Source organism: Plectropomus leopardus, chromosome 5, assembly GCF_008729295.1.
Source record: "Plectropomus leopardus isolate mb chromosome 5, YSFRI_Pleo_2.0, whole genome shotgun sequence".
Classification (NCBI taxonomy): domain Eukaryota; kingdom Metazoa; phylum Chordata; class Actinopteri; order Perciformes; family Serranidae; genus Plectropomus; species Plectropomus leopardus.
Window position 1 is genome coordinate 260,318 of NC_056467.1, and position 19,399 is coordinate 279,716.

Genomic DNA, 19,399 nt, shown 5'->3' on the forward strand with positions numbered 1-19,399 from the left:
CACACACACACACACGCAAGCAAGCAAAAAGACGTTTTATGAAAATATAAAATATAATGAAAATATTGTTGTTGTTGTTGTTAAAAATCGGCAAACATTTTCAAGATATATAATAATAATAATAATAATAATAATAATAATAATAATAATAATGACAAAAAGATCACATTTATTATGTTTATTGTTATTATATAAAATCAGATATTGTACAACGCTTAAAAAATCCTGCAGTAATCCTGACACACAGTAAAAAAAAATAAAAAAAATTAAAAAAAAAACTAAACTAAACTAAAATTATTTTATTTTTATTTATTTTGGGGTTTTTTTTCTCCACACCCACCCGTTTATTGTGAAGTCTTCCTGCAGCGGAAGCGTCGGGGTTAGTTTCCGGTGGTTGTGTTCGGCTCTCCTCGGCTCAGTTCGGCTCGGCTCGGCAGCAGAGTCTCAGCTGTAGTGAAGCTGGAGGAAAGATGGCGGCCCCTGCTCTCTCCAGTCGGGCTGGCTCGGCGGGCAGCCTCGGGAACAGCCCCACCATGGCCGCCGGGAGGCTCCCGCACGGCGGCGGCGGCGGAGGAGGAGGCGTCGGGCCCGAGCTGGACTTCAGGTCGGCGGCCCGCATGGAGGACCTGAACCGGCTCATCCAGGAGTTCAGCAAGCACGACCAGCGGGAGTACGACGACCAGCGGGCTCTGGAGATCCACACGGCCAAGGACTTCATCTTCTCCATGCTGGGTGAGCTCACCACACCGCCGGGGACACACCGAGCGGGCCGCCCGCGGCTGTGCTTTTGTCCCCGGTGGAGAGACTGAGGACTCCACCTGCTTACACACACACACACACACACACACACACACACACACACACACACACACATTAAAACACACACTCATAAACACACACAGGGTGGTGTATCTGAGGGCTTATTCCGCTCGTGTTTTCGGTGTGTGTGACTTTAAATGCTGCATATTTAATCCCGGGAGGAGGCTGTTTTTGCGCCGACGCTGCTGCACCTGTACCGGCTCAGGTGAGCAGCTGCGCGTGCACACAGCAGCAGCGCGTGCAGGGCTCAGCAGCACCAGCATGGAGACATGTGGACCCAGCTGGTCCGGCCGCTGGGTCCACATGTCTCAGAGAAGTGTCCTCACACTAGACTTCAAACAGCATGCACTTTTCTTAATCGATTAGTTGGAAAAAATTACGATCGATTAATCGTGATTTAAAGAAAAAAGAACATAAAACTTTGCTTATTTCAAACTATACAATCGCATGTTATCCTCAGTATGAACTAATAACAACATATTGAATATTTTTTAAAGCATTTTTAGCCTATTGATTGATAAATTAATTTTCACGTTAGATTAAATTCTTAATAACCGATTAATCATCGATCGATTAACCAGTTACACACTGGTCCAGCCTCATGCCAAATATCCTCAGCTGCAAACACAAGCCAACAGTCCTGCTGGTGGCGCTACAGCGACCGTCTACTTTTCAAAAGCTTGAAAATTCAAAACAAATCATTCGTATGTGTGTGAAGAAACTTGAGTTCGCTTCACTGTGGTACAAACTGTGAAATCCATCACGCTGTTTTTATTCAAAAACTGCAGAACTAATGAAACCTTTCTCCACATTTTTTGATCAGTTGACACCAAACTTGCTGCGGGTCGTCTTCAGACCGCCGACTCAAACCGTCCACACAGATATTTGATTTATCAAACGCTGAGCCTACAGCGCATCACAAAGTTTGGCTGTAAATGTTGCTGTAAACATACACTTGCAAGTTCTCACTAAATAAATCCTCAAAGTTTGTTAAAAAAAATACAAAATAGTTTTGTCATCATAGATTAAATGTGTAAGATTTCAGAATTTTATCACAAAAACTGAATTTTTTGGCAGCATTTTAAAATCTGCCCTCATGTAAACGTACTGCAGTTTGTGGGAAAAATGGCGTCTTTAAATATCAGTTTTTCACTTATTGAGCAAATCAAATTTTGTAAAAACAAATGAGCAACATCTCTCTGCCGTCTAGATGAAGTCTGGAGAGTTTAGTCTTGATGAGTGAATTTTTGGCAGCAGTTTGAAATCTGCTCTTCCATGCACAGACAGCTGATATCCTGCCCCCTGCTGGTCGGCTCAGGCAGCGTGAAGCGTCTCTGGTTTCTCTCGTGCAGCTCGCTTGGATACTGACTTGTCTTTGGTGTCTGAGGTTGTGAGTTTGAGCCTCATGTGATGCTGAATCCACATTGTAATGCAGAGTTGTTCATTTTCTTCAGATTCATCTGCTGCTTGCTGGTAAAAATGCCCGACTCGCTGCTGTGCAGCAGCTCTGTAATTCAGATCTTGAGTTTGTCTTCCTCGAGCAGAAACTAAATCTGTAAAACTGCATTCTGTAGATTTGTTATTTATACGCTGAAGTCAAACTGATGGCTGCCTGCAGGAAGGAAAATCAGGGTAAAAACATGGATAATTTGGAGAAAATGAGCAGGAATGTGAAGCTAATGGGTTGTGACTCGAGTCCGGCGCGGGCCTGTTTATGGCTCCTTTAATGTGTCTGGGTACTGGATTATTGTACTGCTAAAGGTCAGATCACCGAGAAACACAAACTCAGAGATTTTTCTTTCTTAATGTTTTTGTCTTTTTTCCTTTTTTTGTTTTTCTTTCTGTCATGATATAACTATTCTTTAACTGCCAAGGGACTTTTTACATTTTGTATTTTATATCGATGTTCATTGGTGCGTCACTTTAAAATAAACATTTCAAACATGAAACAAACAAAAACGAGTTTCCTGTCGCAGATCTTTCAGTCCAGGCTGTCTCTGAGGAACCGCCACACAAACTGTCCGTCCACTGTGGCACAGGAATGCAGTTATCAGCCAGGAAGTGTGTGTGTGTGTGTCTTTTCACTCAGCAGAGCGGAAAACCAGTCCAGACCGATCCGGTCCAACTGTGGAGGGTGAACACAATAACCTGTCCTGTCTGATGCGGTCCAGACTGACCCGAAAACTGACCCTGAAGGGAAATGCACACTGGTGGCGTCGCACAGCTTCACATCTTTTGATGCGTGTGTCACTCTCCGTTAGAGCTGGGAACCAGACCCGATTACTTCTTTTGGTTAAGACTAAAATGCGTCCATGTGCAGGGCATCATAAACAAAAAAAGGACTAAAATAATGGCAAACTTTTTTCTTTAAAATGTTCAAGTCTCTCTTTGTATCATTCTTTCCGTCAGGTCATGAAAAACCTGGAAAAGTTTGCTAATTTGCAAAATTTGCAAATAGCAATTTCCTGGCCTGTTGTTGAAAAACTTTATATACCCAGAAAGTTTTGGAAAAGTCATGGAATTTTATTTCACAGATCTGTAAAATAACACACAGTGTTTTAATAGACTATCAGAAATTTGAAAATCCAACAACAATTTATTGTGTTTAACAACACAAACAGCCAATGATCATAAGAATAGCGCCGCGCAGAACCAAATGCAGTGAAGGACTTTGACTGTAGAACAGCTGAGTGTTTGACAGCCACAGCATTTCATCATGGTGGCTCAAACAGCTGATGGTCTGACAGCAGCGCAGTGAGACAGACAAACAGAGCGCAGCTTCTCCTCACAGCACCAAAGTGTCTGAAACAGACACATCTGCAGAGGTGAAAGTTACTTCTTTAGACTCTACAGACGACTTTGTGTTAGTTTCAGCTTTAATCAGACTTTTTAAGATGTTTCTAGGAATTTAGGATGTTAATAAGATTTTACTGTATTTCTAAGATTTTGTGATGTTTCTAGAATTTTAGAACATTTCTAGATACTTGGATGTTTCTAAGATTTTGGGATATTTCTTGGTTTTTCACTTTATTTTTTACTTTGAATGGAAAATGGTCGGGGGGCCACGTGGCACCCTCTCAAGGGCCAGATTTGACTGGCAGTACAAAGGTTGACTGTGTTAGATGATCCCAAAAGAAATTATTTTTTTTAGGCAGCCTAAACACAATGAGATGATAAGACAACATTGGGACTTTCTTTTAACCTGTCCTGTCTTTTGTCCTCTGTCTCTCAGGAATGGTACAGAAGTTGGACCAGAAGCTCCCGGTGGCCAACGAGTACCTCCTGCTGTCGGGAGGCGTTCGTGAGGGCGTGGTGGACATGGACCTGGACGAGCTGAGCGTCTACGCTCGCGGCACAGACTACGACATGGACTTCACCCTGCTGGTCCCGGCGCTCAAACTCCACGACCGCAACCAGCCGGTGACCCTGGACATGAGACACTCGGCACTGGGCCACTCCTGGCTCAGCCTGCGCCTCTTTGACGAAGGGACCATCAACAAGTGGAAGGACTGCTGCACCATCGTGGACCACATCAACGGCACCACTAACTACTTCTTCTCCCCAACGCTGGTGGCCGACTGGTTTTACCAGTCCATCTCACTGGTGCTGCTCGAGGTGCAGAAGAAGCCGCAGAGGGGGATGCCGAGGGTGGAGAAAGTGGAGAGGAACGGCACCATCATCTCCGTCATCCTGGGCGTCGGGAGCAGCCGCATGCTGTACGACATTGTCCCCGTGGTGTCCTTCAAAGGCTGGCCGGCGGTGGCTCAGAGCTGGCTGATGGAGAACCACTTCTGGGACGGGAAGATCACCGAGGAGGAGGTGATCAGCGGTTTCTACCTCGTCCCCGCCTGCTCCTACAAAGGCCGCAAGGAGAACGAGTGGCGGGCTGTCGTTCGCCCGCAGCGAGGTGCAGCTGAAGAAGTGCATCTCGTCCAGCCTGATGCAGGCGTACCAGGCCTGCAAGGCCATCATCATCAAGCTGCTGTCGCGCCCCAAAGCCATCAGCCCCTACCACCTGCGCAGCATCATGCTGTGGGCCTGCGACCGCCTTCCCCCCAACTACCTGGGCCAGGACGACTTCTCCGCCCACTTCCTGCTGGGCCTGATCGACGACCTGCAGCACTGCCTCGTCAACAAGATGTGTCCCAATTACTTCATCCCCCAGTGCAACATGCTGGAGCACCTGTCTGACGAGACCGCCATGCTGCACGCCCGCAAACTCTCCTCGGTGCGCTCCGACCCGGCCGAGCACCTCCGCACCACCATCGAGCACGCCAAGGCCGCCAACAGGCTGACGGTGGAACTGCAGTGGCGAGGCAGCGCCAACAACCTGCCGTCGCCGCAGTCCGACGCCGGCGGCGAGAACCAGCCGGACGACCGGCTGGCCAAGAAGCTCCAGCAGCTGGTCACGGAGAATCCGGGGAAGTCCATCTCGGTCTTCATCAACCCGGACGACGTCACGCGGCCGCACTTCCGCATCGACGACAAGTTCTTCTGAGACGGAGAGACGTTGTCCCAGACCTCCTCCTCCTCTCTCTCTCTCTGCCTTCCTTCTCCTCGCCTGGTGCCCCCGCCTCCTCTGAAACTTTATTTTTTACATTTTTTTATGTTTCTCTGCCACAGAGTGAAGTGAGGTGATCGTCTAGTTGTGTCTGCCACAATTTTTTAATTTTTTTAATTTTTATTTTTCTATTCCCCTTCCCCTCTTCCCTCCTCTTTCACTGTGTGCCCTGTGTTTTTTACCTGCTGAATGCCTTTTAAATAGACCGCTGAATAGCAGCGGGTTGTTTTTAAGCCGAAAGGACGAGGCCAAAATCCACCTTCAGAGGGAGTCGCTCTTCAGATGTTACAGTAGTTAAATTATCAGGGATCCTGGAAATGAGACGTAAAAAAGCAACTCCTGAAAACATTGCAGAAGCTTGTTCGCAGCATATTTAATTAATCCAGTTAAAGCCAGTTTATCACACGATTCGTACGGTCATGAAAAACCTGGAAAAGTCATGAAATTTGCAAATAGCAATTTTCAGAAAAGTTCTGGGAAATTAAATATGCCCTTAAAGTTTTGAGAAAGTAATGAAATTTTGTTTCACAAACCTGTAGAATAACACGGGACGGTCTGAAATTTGAAAATCCAATAATAATTTCTGTTTTTACAGTTTCCGGATGTGATGAATAGTTTCATTTTTGATGATGTTTGAAGAAAGAAAACTGTCAAAGTTTCATGTCAAGTTTTGTTCAAGAAAAAAAAACATCAGAAATTTTCCCTTGGAAATTAGCAAAAAAAAAAACACCAATATTTTACCTCCACAATTGAACAAAGAAGTTTTAAAAACATTCTTAAAAATCATCAAAAAATTTTTTGCAGTTTTTTGTTTTTGAAAAATCTCAAAAAAATTTTTTTAAAGAAATAACTAACCACCAGGATTTTTCAAGAAAATAAAAAATAGGCCATTTTTTTCTTTAAAAATCACAAGAAAAGGCCAAAATGTAAAAAAAATCAGCAGAAAAATCTATACAAAATACAGCCATTTAAAGTCGTATTTCCCTCCCTAAATGCCAAAAAAGGTCCCTCCCCAGTACTTAGAAAACTATTTGATATGCCTCTCCATTTTTGCACCACCCTCTGCCCTCTCATAAATAACAAACAGTCCCTAAATCGCCTTTAAATCTACAGTTTTAATTCTGATCTGAATTTGCTATTTTTTTTTTAATTATACATATTTAAAAAGCTATAATTTAGTAATTTAAAAGAACCAGTGAGGCGATTCGATGGTCGTTGCAGAGAATGTATGGTCTTTAAAATTAAGAAGTTCATGGTGAGATTTTGTGTGAACGCTGAACACGTGCAGCTGCATCGAACAGCGGCGCGATTGTTGAACAAAAAGACTCAACTTTATACGATTGTAAACGCGTTCAGGAGTCCGCGATGCCAAACGGCGCATACAGACGTGTCAAACTCAGGAGTGAAGACGGCGGCGCCTTCTGAAGGTGGATTTTGTCCCTCTGAGGAATGTCTCGGTCCTGCTGGGGGACGAAGGTACTAACGTCTTAGAAACTAACTGTAAATAGAGACTGAACACTGGTGTGTAGACAGAGATGCACAGACTGATGATGAAGATGATGATGATGATGATGATGATGATGATGATGATGAAGATGATGTGGACTACTTTTCGTCTAATTTTGCACAGAATGTAAAAAAATCACCACTCCTCCTGTCGATGGTGGACGTCGTGTTCGTCCTGATTGTGGACTGATGTATCATATTAGTGGACAGGTGACACTGCTGAGGGACGGTTGTTACTGCACGTTTTACATAAAAACACCACAGAGTACACTGTGATACTGCAGTAATACTTCAACAGAGTCAAACTTTCAACTTCACACAAAATGATTTCAGAGCTCCGGGGTGTATTCGTAGATCCAATCTGACGCTCGACGCCAAAATGAGAGCGCTGTTACGACAAACGGACAAAAATGCCTGGAATTTGCAAAATTTCTAAGCCTGGAAAAGTTTTGGAAAACTAAATATACCCTGAAAGTTTAAAGAGAAAGTTGTGGAATTTTGTTTCACAAACCTGTATAATAACACGATGTGTTGAAGGACCGTCGGAAATCTGAAAAATCAATTCTGATTCTGTTTTTACAGTTTCTGACTCAGCAGAATCAACAAAAAAATTTTAAAGGAAAAAAAAAGTCCAAAGGTTTTCCATTCAGTATCGTCAGAAATTTTTAAAGAAAAGAAAATGGGCGTTTTTTAAATAATAGTAAAAAAATATGGGCGTTTTTTTAAATAATAGTAAAAAAAGGAGAAAAAAAAAACCCCAATATTTTTTTCTTTAAAAATCACAAAATGCCTTTTTTTTATGAAAATCACTTAACATTTTTAAAGACAAGGAAAGGTCAGAATTATTTCTTTAGAAAACACAAAAAGAAGTTTAAAGAGAAATAACATCTAATTGTTTTCTTTAAAAATTATCTCTTTTTTTAAGTATGGCCAAAATGTTTTCTTTAAAAAAAAGTAAAAAAAATTTCCTTAAAAAGTGTTGGCTCTGATAAATGGTGTTATTTTTGTTGATTTTTAATGAAAACCTGTTTCATTTAAAAATATATATATATATATATATATATATATATATATATATATATATATATAGTTATTTTATTCTGTGATATATTTTGAAATTATAATTTTAATAATCATTAATATTGCTTCTGGACATTTATCCCTTTTTGAGGCAATTTACTAAAAAATTTTCTCTCCTCTTTTTAATTTAAATTCATTTTGGGGTTTCTTTCAGTCACTTTCTGCTCATTTCTTGCAGTTCCTCGTTGGCTTTTCGTGTTTTTGGCAAGAAAACAAGGTTTAAAAACCTGTGAAAGGTGTCTGAATGCAGCACATTAAGTCTGATGTCCATCCAGGCTGCAAATGAAAGGAAACGTTTCATGTGAAGGAGGAGAGAGAAATCATTTTTGGGAGAAAAAAAACACAGCTCTGAAAATGTTTGTTGTCTGCAACGTCTAAAAATAGCCGTCCAATCGGAGCGCAGCGTGCTGAGCTCACCTGAAAGCTGCAGACTGTGTGAAGGAGGTGGAACAGCAGGAGCGCTGTCGGGTTCTCGCAGTGTCACCGTGTACTCGTCAGACCGCCGTCAGTCAGTGTCACCGAATATTCCTCCGGCCGTCGTGTCGCCGGCGCCGTCTTCTCTCCACCTCTTTATGTCACTTTGTTTGTTTCGATCGGATCCGGTCGCACGTTTCTCTCAGCTTCACTGCGTCTGTTTGTCACGTTTCTCTTCAGCTGCTTTGTTTGTGTTTCTGTTTCGACTCTGCGTCTCAACAACCAGCTCCGGTGCGGTTTTACTTTAGTCTGTTGGAGGTTTTACAGTTTTGTCTTTCTGGGGCTGCTTCAGGTCCCTGCTGTCCCGCCAGAGGAGGACACTAAAACTGAGTCTAACAGTTCATTGATTTTTTTCAAAAACACGGGGAGAGGGCAAACGAAAAAGGACCAAAAATGAGCAAAAAATTAATAAAAATTCAAGAAAAATGCCTGAAAATTAGCTTTAAAAAAAAGGGAAATGACCTGGAAAAAGTGCATAACATTTATAATATTCTGTATCATAATTTTAAGTCATCTGTTTGTTTTTTGTTGTTGATTTTTTTAAACTCTTTTTTTAAAATTTTATTATTATTATTATTATTATTTTCTTATTTCAGGTCATTTTCTTTCTTTTCTTGCTAATTTTGGGGGCATGTTTTGTTATGTTGCTCAGTGTCTTCTCTCCAAACGAATTCTCTCAGGTTTCGAAGGGTTAATGAGTGTCGGGATGTTAAAGCAAAATAAACTGAAACTTAATTGTTTTTTCTAAAACGCTGAAACGTGATCAGATTTCGGCTGATCAACTCTAAAAGTACTATTATTTTAACACGAGAGTCAACATATTTTCGGGGTCCAACAGTTATGGCTTCTTGTGGCTTGTCTCTAGGCATCATGGGAGTTGTAGTCGTATCCGAGCTGGTTGAATTGAAGGCGAGTCGCTGCGGTTTTTTTTTTTGTTTCCTTTGTTTAATTGACCGTCCAAACATTTCCAGGAAAAATGCCAAAAACCCTGCAGACATCTGACCGGTAATGTGATCTCCATATCCTCATCCTCAAGTGCAATTAGTGAAAACACACACACACACACACACACACACCCCCACACACCATGTAGCATTATGACAAAAAAAAACACTCCGTTGGTTTTAATGACAACACAAACACTTAACCTTTCTCTGAATTACTCACACACACACACACACACACACACACACACACACACACACAGCATCAAAGTGCCACACACACTCCTGCTCGGTGGAAATGTAATCAGTGTGTAGTTCTTCTGAGCTCCATGACCTTTGACCTTACTCCCGTCTGTGTTCAGAGCCTTTGGACTGTGAGTTTAGATTTTTTTTCTCCGTCTCTTGCTGCTCCGCTTCGTTCTGATGATGGATTTCTTTATGCAACGTTGACTTGGATGGGTTAACCCTTCAGATGGCAGCTCCTCCTCCGTCTATGAAGGTTCTCCACGAAAATTCACTGTACAGTAGAGTCATCATAAAGTCTTTTAACCAGACGTGTCTCGCTCTGTCCTCTGAGTTATTGCACATCTTTTCTTGTTTAACTAAAGAAATACAGCGACTTATTGACCCAAATTACCTCAGTCAGTAACAAAGAATGAATCAAAGTAGTCTTTCATCTGTAAATCACAGATCAGACGTCTTACCCTGCAGGATTTGACCTATTGTGAGTCTAAATTGAAAAAAAAGAGGCCCCAGAATTGAACTGTGGGGAACTCCGCTGAGATTTTATGTAGAGGACAGACACCAGCTGCAGCAGCTCCATGCATGTTTTATAGGATTTTAGGACGTTTCTAGGAGATCTTACGATGTTTATAGGATTTTATGATGTTTTTTTTTAGTATTTTACGATGTTTTATAGGATCATAGGATATTTATAGGATTTTATGACGTTTTCAAGATTTTACAATGTTTCTATGATCATACGATATTTAGAGGATTTTAAGATGTTTCTAGGTTTTTAGTACATTTCTGAGTTTTTAGGAGGTTTCCCAAAAATTTAGGATGTTTTTTAGGTTTTAGGACATTCTCTGATTTTAACACATTTCTTTGACATTGGGGTGTTTCTTCATCTTAAGGAGGTTTCTCAAAAAATTAGGACATTTCAAGGATTTCCAGGCATTTCAAGGATTTTAGGACATTTTGAGGATTTTGGGAAATTTTTAGGATTTTAGTATGTTTCTTGGATATCAACATTTCTAGGTATTTCGCACATTTCTAGGCTTTGATAATGTTTTCTCAGATCTTAGGACATTTCTAGGATTTTAGGATGTTTCTAGGGTTTTAGAACATTTCTCATCTTTTGGCACATTTTAAGGAATTTTGGATATTTATAGGATTTTCGGGCATGTCTAGGATTATAGTACATTAAGGAATTTAGGACATTTCCAGGATTTTTGGACATTTCTTGGTGAAATGTATTATTTTGTTGTCTTGTGCATTCAGGTGGTAACTTGTGCATTAATTATAATCGAGCAAAAAAGTTAGCATCTGGAGTCCAAATTTTCGCTTATTTTCTTGTTCATAAAGGTCAAAACTTGTGGTCACATGAAAAATCAAACAAAAAACTTATCGTGTGCACACAAAGTAAAGATGTGTGCATATGGCAGATCTTGCATAACAGAAACAGAAATCAGACACCAGGACTTCACTCGGAGGCCGGGGTTCGGATCATAGAAACGTGGCGGTGCTGCAGTGTGCCGACAGTGGAATATATGAAACATTAATGTCAGAATTACATCTTCTCAAGCTCCCTCTGTGGCACGAGGATGACTCCAGTGTGAGTGCATCGGCTCTGCTCTTCATCAGAGAAGAGAAAGAGCTCGCCTGTGCAGCGAAGGCTCCGGCTGCTCCTCTGCGTTCAAACTCAGTTTAATTTATAGTTTGTCTCAGAGGACTTCACATCACACAAAACAAGGACAAACTTCTCCAAAAAACCTTAAACAGGGAAAAAGCTGGTTTGTGTGTCTTTCCCACAGCAGTCAAAAATCCTGAACAGGTCTGAAATATTGCAGCAGTTCCTCTAATGGCCACCAGGAGGCAGCACTGTAGAAAGTACATTTCTCCTTGTTTCCTTCTCCTGGTTTTCCCTCCTCATTTGTTTCCTCCCTCTCCTCTCTACCTCAGTGTCCTTAGGTCCTCAGCACCTCCTTTCTCCTCACCTCCTCTCCTTGTTTTCTTCTCTGCCTATTTCCTCTCCTCTTCATTTCTTCTCTCCTGTTTTGTGTCCTCCTTTCCTCTCCTACTTGAGTTTCGTGTTGTCTCAGCACCTCTCATCTCCTCGTTCCCACTCTTTGTTTCCTCTCCTTGTCTTCTCCCCTTGTTTCTCTCATTTCCTTTCCTCTATTTTTCTTCTCTCCTGTTTTGTGTCCTCCTCTCTCTCTTCCTTGACTTCCTTTCCTCTCCTCCTTCCCTCTCCTCTTCTTATCTTCTCTTCTTGTTTCCTTCTCTCCTTATTTTCTCTCCTTTCCTTCTTTCCTTCTATTTTCCTCACCTCTCCTTATCTTCTCTCCGTCTTTCCTTCTCTCCTTGTTTTCTGTCCTTATTTCCTCTCCTCTTCTTCTCTTCTGTTTTATTTCTTCCTCTCCTGTCTTCCTCTGCCTCCTGTTGTCTCAGCCACTGCTCTCATTGTCTCCTCTCCTTGTTTTCTCTCCTTATTTCCTCTCCTCTCCTTGTTTTTCTCTCCTTATTTCCTCTCCTTGTATTCGTTCCTTGTTTTCTCTCCTTTTTTCCCGATCCTTTTCTTCTCTCCTGTTTTGTGTCCTCCTCTCCTCTCTTCCTTGGCTTCCTGTTGTCTCAGCACCTCCTCTCCTCGTTTCCCTCCCCTGTCTCTCCTCTCTTCCTTTGTGCTGTCCCTCGGCTTCCTGTTGTCTCAGCACCTCCTCCCCTCGATTTCTCTCCTCTTTTTTATTGCCTCCTCTCCTCGTTTCCTCCCCTGTCTCTCCTCTCTTCCTTTGTGGTGTCCCTCGGCTTCCTGTTGTCTCAGCACCTCCTCTCCTCGTTTCCTCCCCTGTCTCTCCTCTCTTCCTTTGTGGTGTCCCTCGGCTTCCTGTTGTCTCAGCACCTGTCCTCTCCACCTGCTCCTGCTCTCTTCTTCGTTGTCATCAGAAATGTCGCCGTGCCAACCTCAAACCATCCATCAGCCTCCAAATATAACAGCATATGCTGCCATGGCGACATGCTGCGACACTGATGCTCAATTTACGGCCCCCGGGCCAAATCTGGCCCCTGATAGGGCCCCTGAAACATTTCCTAATGTACGGTAAACTAAAGTGATGGACTCTGATTAGTTTTTGTCCTTTAAGTCCCCATAAGGTGTCAGAGACATAAAAAAGCATCAGAATAGAGCTTGTTGTTCAACCCCCCTGACAGAGGTCCTGGATAAGACCCTGATGTCCTGAAATCCAGGAAATGTCTTTTAATCCCAGAAATATAAAATCTTATAGACATTTCCCAAAATCATAAACATCTTAAAATCCCGCAAATATCATAAAATCTGAGAAATGTCCTAAAATCTAAGAAATGTCCCCAAATCCTTGAAATGTCCTAAAATTCAAATGTCCTACGATCCTTGTCCTAAAATCCTTTCAGCATGTATGGGGTAAGTGTCCCCTATGCAAAGCAGTTTCTCTGTGTGCTGCTTCTCTGGACGTCACAACAAGCGTCTCCTCCTCCTTGTCCTCATCCTCCTCCTCGTCAAACACTGAGGACTCACCTGGACCGTGTCTCCTGGCGGACTCACTCTGATGTAACAAAAATGTACCTGGGTAAATGTACTTCCTGCCACAGCTTTTATTTTGAAGGTCAGTCATTTCTTATCCAAAAGAAAACCTGCTGCTGTGAATGTGTCTCTTTCTTGAATTTAACGTTCATTTTTGTCTCATGTTTGGACAGATTTGTGATGTGGGAGGACTGATCTCTTCTGGATCCTGCAGTCACAGACGGAGACGGACAGCTCTCTGTCTTCAGGTCTCTGACGGACGACCAACTCTGCTGAGTCATCAAAAAATAACAGAAAACACCTGTGAGGGTCGACCTCGGCAACCGGCCGCTTATATAACACAGATGGCAGCATTTATTTCACTTATAGATCAGAAACATACACTTGTAATTTTTTGGCAGCAGAATGTTGTGTTTTTAAAGTCGTGCGGCCTGTCAAAGGTTCGGGAAAGGTCATGAGCTGTCAGGAGCGCACGAAGGATTTGAGGACATCAGGGGTCGAGTGCAGACCTCCGCTGGGCTCGCTGGTTTGGACGACATGTTTTCTTCAAAGAAACAGGACGGAATTGGATTGTTAAATTTGTGTATTTTTTTCCTTTAAAATTTTTCTGATTTTTGACATTTTTGGTGTTTTCTTTGAAAATGTTTTGGAATTTTCTTATTTTTTATTCTTTAAACTTTTAAACTTTGGGTGATTGTTAAAACTTTTGTTGATTTTCTTTTTCTTTAATTTTTTTTTGCGATTTTCTTTTCAGATTTTTGGTGGGTTTTTTCTTTAATTTTTTGGGGTGATTTAAATGTAATTTGACGCTGTTTTATGCACTCTGCCACCTTATTTATACTCAAAGCACAAAAACCACATGAATCACTTTATTTTTTACCGTCAGTAGGAAAATGTTTGGGGGGCCTCCTGGCGGCCTGTCAGGGGCCAGATTTGCTGGCCCTTTAAAAATAAATCATCTTTTAAATTTGATTTATTTCAGTGATTCAAACAGATTTTTTTTATTTTGACTGTGTGGTGTTTTTTTTTTCATTTATTTACTTTTTCTCACCTCTCATCATCATCATCATCATCATCATGTCACCTTAAAAACTCCTCCGGCGGTGACGTCACGTGAGCTGCAGCAACACGGCGCGAGCAGAGAGAGAGAGAGAGAGAGAGAGCAGCGCGCGGACACGGCACAGGTGAAACGCACGAGCCTCGACGTCCGCAGGAGGAGAAAAAAAACAGTGAAGAAGAAGGAGGAAACCCCGCTAAGAGGATTTCAGAGACGCGGTTCGGTTCCGCTGCTCCCCTCCTTCTTTCTCCTCCTTTCTCCTCCTTTCTCCTCTTCCTCCTCCTCTCTCTCGCCGGTATCGATCAGAAGATTACCGATCAGATTTTCTGTCGACGCTCGTGGACTGATTGAGGGTTTGGGGAGTGGGCGCGTGGAGCTGTGACGAGGCAGAGGTGCAGCAGGAGCAGCAGGAGCCGCAGGAGCAGCAGGAGCAGCAGGAGCCGCAGGAGCAGCAGGAGCAGCAGGAGCAGCGGGACATGGAGGGCAAAGAGAAGGCACCGGCAGGTAGGACCGGCGGGGTGGAGACGGGGACCGGAGGGTGGAGGGAGTGATGCATGTTGGGTAGACTGCGGTATCCTGAATGCAGCTGCACTGGAGCTTTAGGTGTGGTTATTATGGGATGGGGTGCTGCGTGCACGCGCGCGCGCGCGCGCGCGTGTGTGTGTTTTAACCAAACGGCTGAGAGAAGCCTGATGCAGCAAAACACAGAGAGACAGACAGGTGAGCTGAGGGACAGACAGGTGGTGAGACAGGAGGACAGCGTGTTGCAGGCAGGGCGAGGCAGGGAGACAGACAGGAGACAAGAGGGGGACAGGCAAAGAGAGACAGGAGGGTGGAGACAGACAGGAAAGTTGACAAGTCAAAGATCTTGAAGACAGACATGAGTTCAGAGAGACAGGTGGTGAGACAGAGAGAAAGACAGGATGTTGCAGGCAGACAGGTGGGAGTGAAAAGACACAGAACAAGATGTTTGAGACTGACAAAAGATGTGGACGGGGGTGGAAGACAGGCTAGAGAGACAGTGAAGAGACAGACAGGTGGAAAAATGGACATTAGACCTGGACAGACTTAGACTGGGGACAAATGACAGAGAGATAGAAAGAAAAGTTGACAAGTGGTCAAAAGAAGTAGAGACAGACATGCTCAGAGAGACAGGTGGTGAGATGGACAGAGAGACAGGGTGAGGCAGGCAGACAGGTGGGAGTGTAAATGCACAAAACAATATGTTTGCAGCAGACAAAAGACATGGACGTGAGGACAGATAACACAACAGAGACAGTCGAGAGGGTAAAGAGACAGTAGAAAAACAGACATGATACTGGGACTGAGAGACAGACAGGAAAGTTGACAAGTGGTCAGAGATCTTAAAGACAAACGTGAGCTCAGAAAGACAGGTCGTGAGACAGACAGAAAGACAAGCAGACAGCTGGGAGCGTAAACAGACAAGACTGAGACTAGCCAAAGATGTGGACGGGGGTAGAAGACAGTGAAGAGGGTAAAGAGACAGACAGGTGGAAAAATGGATATGAGACTTGGACAAGCTTGGACTGGGGACAAATAACAGGACAGAGAGACCAACAGGAAATTTGAAAAGTGGTCAAAAGACTTAGAGACAGGCATGAGCTCAGAGAGACAGGTGATGAGACAGACAGAAAGACAGGATCTTGCAGGCAGACAGGTGGAAGTGTAAACAGACAGAACAAGACAAAAGATGTGGACGGGGGTAGAGGACAGACTAGAGAGACAGTGAAGAGGGTAAAGAGACAGACAAGTGGAAAAATGGATATGAGACTTTGACAGACTTGAATTGGGGACAAATCAGAGGACAGAGACAGACAGGAGAGTTGACAAAAGGACCTAGAGACAGACAGGAGAGTTGACAAAAGGACCTAGAGACAGACATGCTCCTAAAGACAGGTGTAAAGACAGACAGAAGACAGACAGGATGTTGCAGGCAGACTGTTGGTAGTTGGTTGCGTCAAGACACAAAACGAGAAGTTGAGACAGACAAAAAAATATGGACGGGGGACAGATAACAGGACAGAGAGACAATTGAGAGGGTAAGGAGACAGACAGGTGGAAAAAATGGATGCAAGACTTTGACAGATTTGTACTGAGGACAAAAAAACAGGACAGAGACAGACAGTGAGGAAGTCAGAGTTGGATATCTCAGGGGTTGGGGGGAACTGATGTGACACCTGGACATAGGGGAGGGGACAGATGACAGGACAAAGAGAGACCGACAGGAAAGTTGACAAGCAGTTTAGAGACCTGAGAGACAAACATGGTGAGACAGACAAGATGATACAGGAAGGTGGGTGCGTAAAGACACAAAACAAGACGTTGAGACTGACAAAAGACATGGACGTGGGACCGATAATGGGACAGAGAGACAGACAGTGAGGCAGTCAGAGAGACAGCCAATAGAGTAAAGAGACAGACAGGTGGAAAAATTGACATGAGACTTGGACGGACTTGGACTGGGGACAGAAAACAAGACAGAGACAGTACAGAGACAATAAGGTGTAAAAACAGACATGGACAGCGGGGTGGAAACAGACAGTAGGACAGAGAGACAGACAGGAAAGTTGACAAGTGGATTTAGATCAAAGATCATAGAGACAGGCGTCAGAAAGACAGGTGGTGAGACGGACAGGTAAACAGACAAAACAAGACAGTGAGACTGAAAAAAGACATGGATGTGGGACTGATAACAGGACAGAGAGACAGACATGGACGAAGTCAGAGAGACAGTGGGGAGGGTAAGGAGACAGACAAGAAAGCTGACAAGCAGTCGAAGATCTCAGAGACAGATGTAGTGAGACGGACAGAAAGACAGGTTGGAGCGTAAATGGCCAAAATGAGACAGTGAGTGAGAAAAGACAAGGACAGGGGGACAGATAGTAGGAAAGAAGACAAACAAGTAGCTGGAAAAACTGACACAAGGAGGACATGTAACTTTAAGTCTCAGTAAAATGTAAACGTGAACGAACAATTTTTGTCTCCAATTGTAAACATGTTTATTTCTGCTGTAAAGTTTGGAGAGTGATTATTGGTTAAGTGTGGTGCAGTGCATTGTGGGAGTTGTAGGTTTTCTATGTCTCAAGCAAAATCCCCCTTTTTCTCTGTTTTCTCTGCTAATGCTGCACCAATTTCAAAAGTAAGTGTGTCTCTCTGCTGCAGAGACGGAGCAGTTTATGGACAGGCTGTCTCTCCAGCAGTGAAATACTTCTTTTAAAGGGACATTTTGACAATTTTCAAACAGCTTTGTATCAAATCAATGCAGATAAATATATAGAGATTGTTGTACAAACATAAAAACAGGAGAGAAAAACAGTCAAACCAGTTTTCTTTTCTTTTATTTTGTGTAGCGCCAAATCACAACAGAAGTCTGTTATGTCATTTATCGAATTAACGTTTCAGTCTCTACTGCGTCACTGTCAATTCTCTCAATACAAGACGTCACTTTTATTGGTACCAATTTATTTTCAAATGTATTAACTTTAATTGTCCTTGTTGCCTAAAACAATTTTTTTTGTTCCTTATTCATCAAATAATTTACTGAAAAGCTCTGATCAGACTCTCTTCATGGCTCCCCTTGTTTTCAAGGAAGTTGGTAAAATCTCACTCCTTCTGATCAGAATAAGTTACCGTTAAAAATCTGCTCTTTGTCATTATTTGATTTAAAAATATTGCTCATGTTTCCAGTAATGCCAGCATTGTCTAATTCCTCCATGTTTAGATTGAATCTTATTCTTCTACTGTGTTAAGTCGGGGGTTGCATCTCCTTTTTTTCCTTTTCATATTTAATTCTGGATCTTGTTGGTTAGTGAGCTTGTTGTTTTTTAGTTTGTCACCTGTCTAGTGTTGTCTTGTAACTGGCCTGTTTTGTAATATTGTGTAATGTATGTTTTGGGTCCCCCTCAAAAACGAGGTGATACACCTCAGGGGTTTATCCTGGTACGATAAATGTTATAGATAACTGCTCAGCGTAGTGCTGTTATGTAGCATAAAGTAACAAAGAAAGAAGAAACCTGAGATTGATCAGTCAGGTGATAGTACTGAACCGTGTGGCTGTGAGCTGACAAGGTTATCATCATGTTGTAGGTCAAAACCCACAAACAGGATGCGCACTGTCTGTGGTGCACAGCCTGCACCACTGTGTGTGTTTTACTGAACAAATGAAGCAGCTGGTTAGAGAGTGAATACTGAAAATGCACAGAAATAGTTACTCTTTTGTTTTTCCGGCATGCATAAATACAGACCGCGTGCCAGCTGTTTGCGCATTTGTATACTAGAGTGCGGCTTGGACCACGCACTCCTGTCTGAACCAAAGTCACAGAAACCAAGAGATTAATTTTACTATTTTATACCACTGACAAAAACAAGTAGGCCTATAATGAAAACAAATCGCACATGTTGCTGATTATATAGCTGATGGATAAATGGCAGCAGGATGACAGCGCAGTGACAGAAAGGATAAACGCTCATATGTTCAGCACAGTGACGGACGAGACAGACAGTCAAATGTTCAGACTCCTACAGAAGTCTTTATTTTAGTCTCAGTTTTAGTCTGACTTTAAAAGGAATTTGCGTTGCTCTGTCTCTGTTGAAGCTGCTCTCTGCTGCTTTCATTGTTATCAAGGGTGAATGTAGTGATTTTGGGAGCCTGGTGCCCCAGCTTAACTGCCTTGCTTTGATTTCACCTTATGTGTAACTGGAAATGATGGTGAGCTGCTGGCGGCTGAAGAAGAAGTTATGCTGTTCTGACTTTTGGAAATAATTACTTCAACTGCTCTGAAGCTACAGGAAATCTTCTTACCCGCTGTCAGTTTGATAGTGAGCTCCATACAGCTGTTTGCAGATGTAGTGCTTAAATTTGTCTGTCTGTAGTAGTAAGTTCTTAGCCTTAATCCTGCAACTGAGTGCACTGCCATGCACGTCAATTTTAAGCCCCCCCGATAGCAGAAGCATTGACCAATCATGTGATGCAGTGAACGACTTTGACTTCAATCCAGCTGAGTGTTAAACATCTGAGCGGCGTTTCATTATGGCGGATTAAACAACTGATGCTCTTTGAGAGAGCCAATCAGACCTAAGCTTCTCCTCACAGCGCCAAAGAGTCTGTATGAACAAACAGTCAAATATTCAGCGATGCAAAGTGTATATATCTACAGACT

The 19,399-nt window shown here is 42.8% G+C and overlaps 1 protein-coding gene across 1 annotated transcript; it reads left to right on the top strand.

Annotated features, from left to right (window-relative positions):
• Window positions 1-404: 404 nt before the first annotated feature.
• LOC121942825 (protein MB21D2-like) lies at window positions 405-5,391 on the top strand. The gene is given in 3 exon segments (XM_042486092.1): window positions 405-732; window positions 4,052-4,704; window positions 4,706-5,391. Coding segments are annotated over 3 exon segments (1,527 nt in total). The 5' UTR covers window positions 405-470; the 3' UTR covers window positions 5,318-5,391.
• The last annotated feature ends 14,008 nt before the right edge of the window (window positions 5,392-19,399 follow it).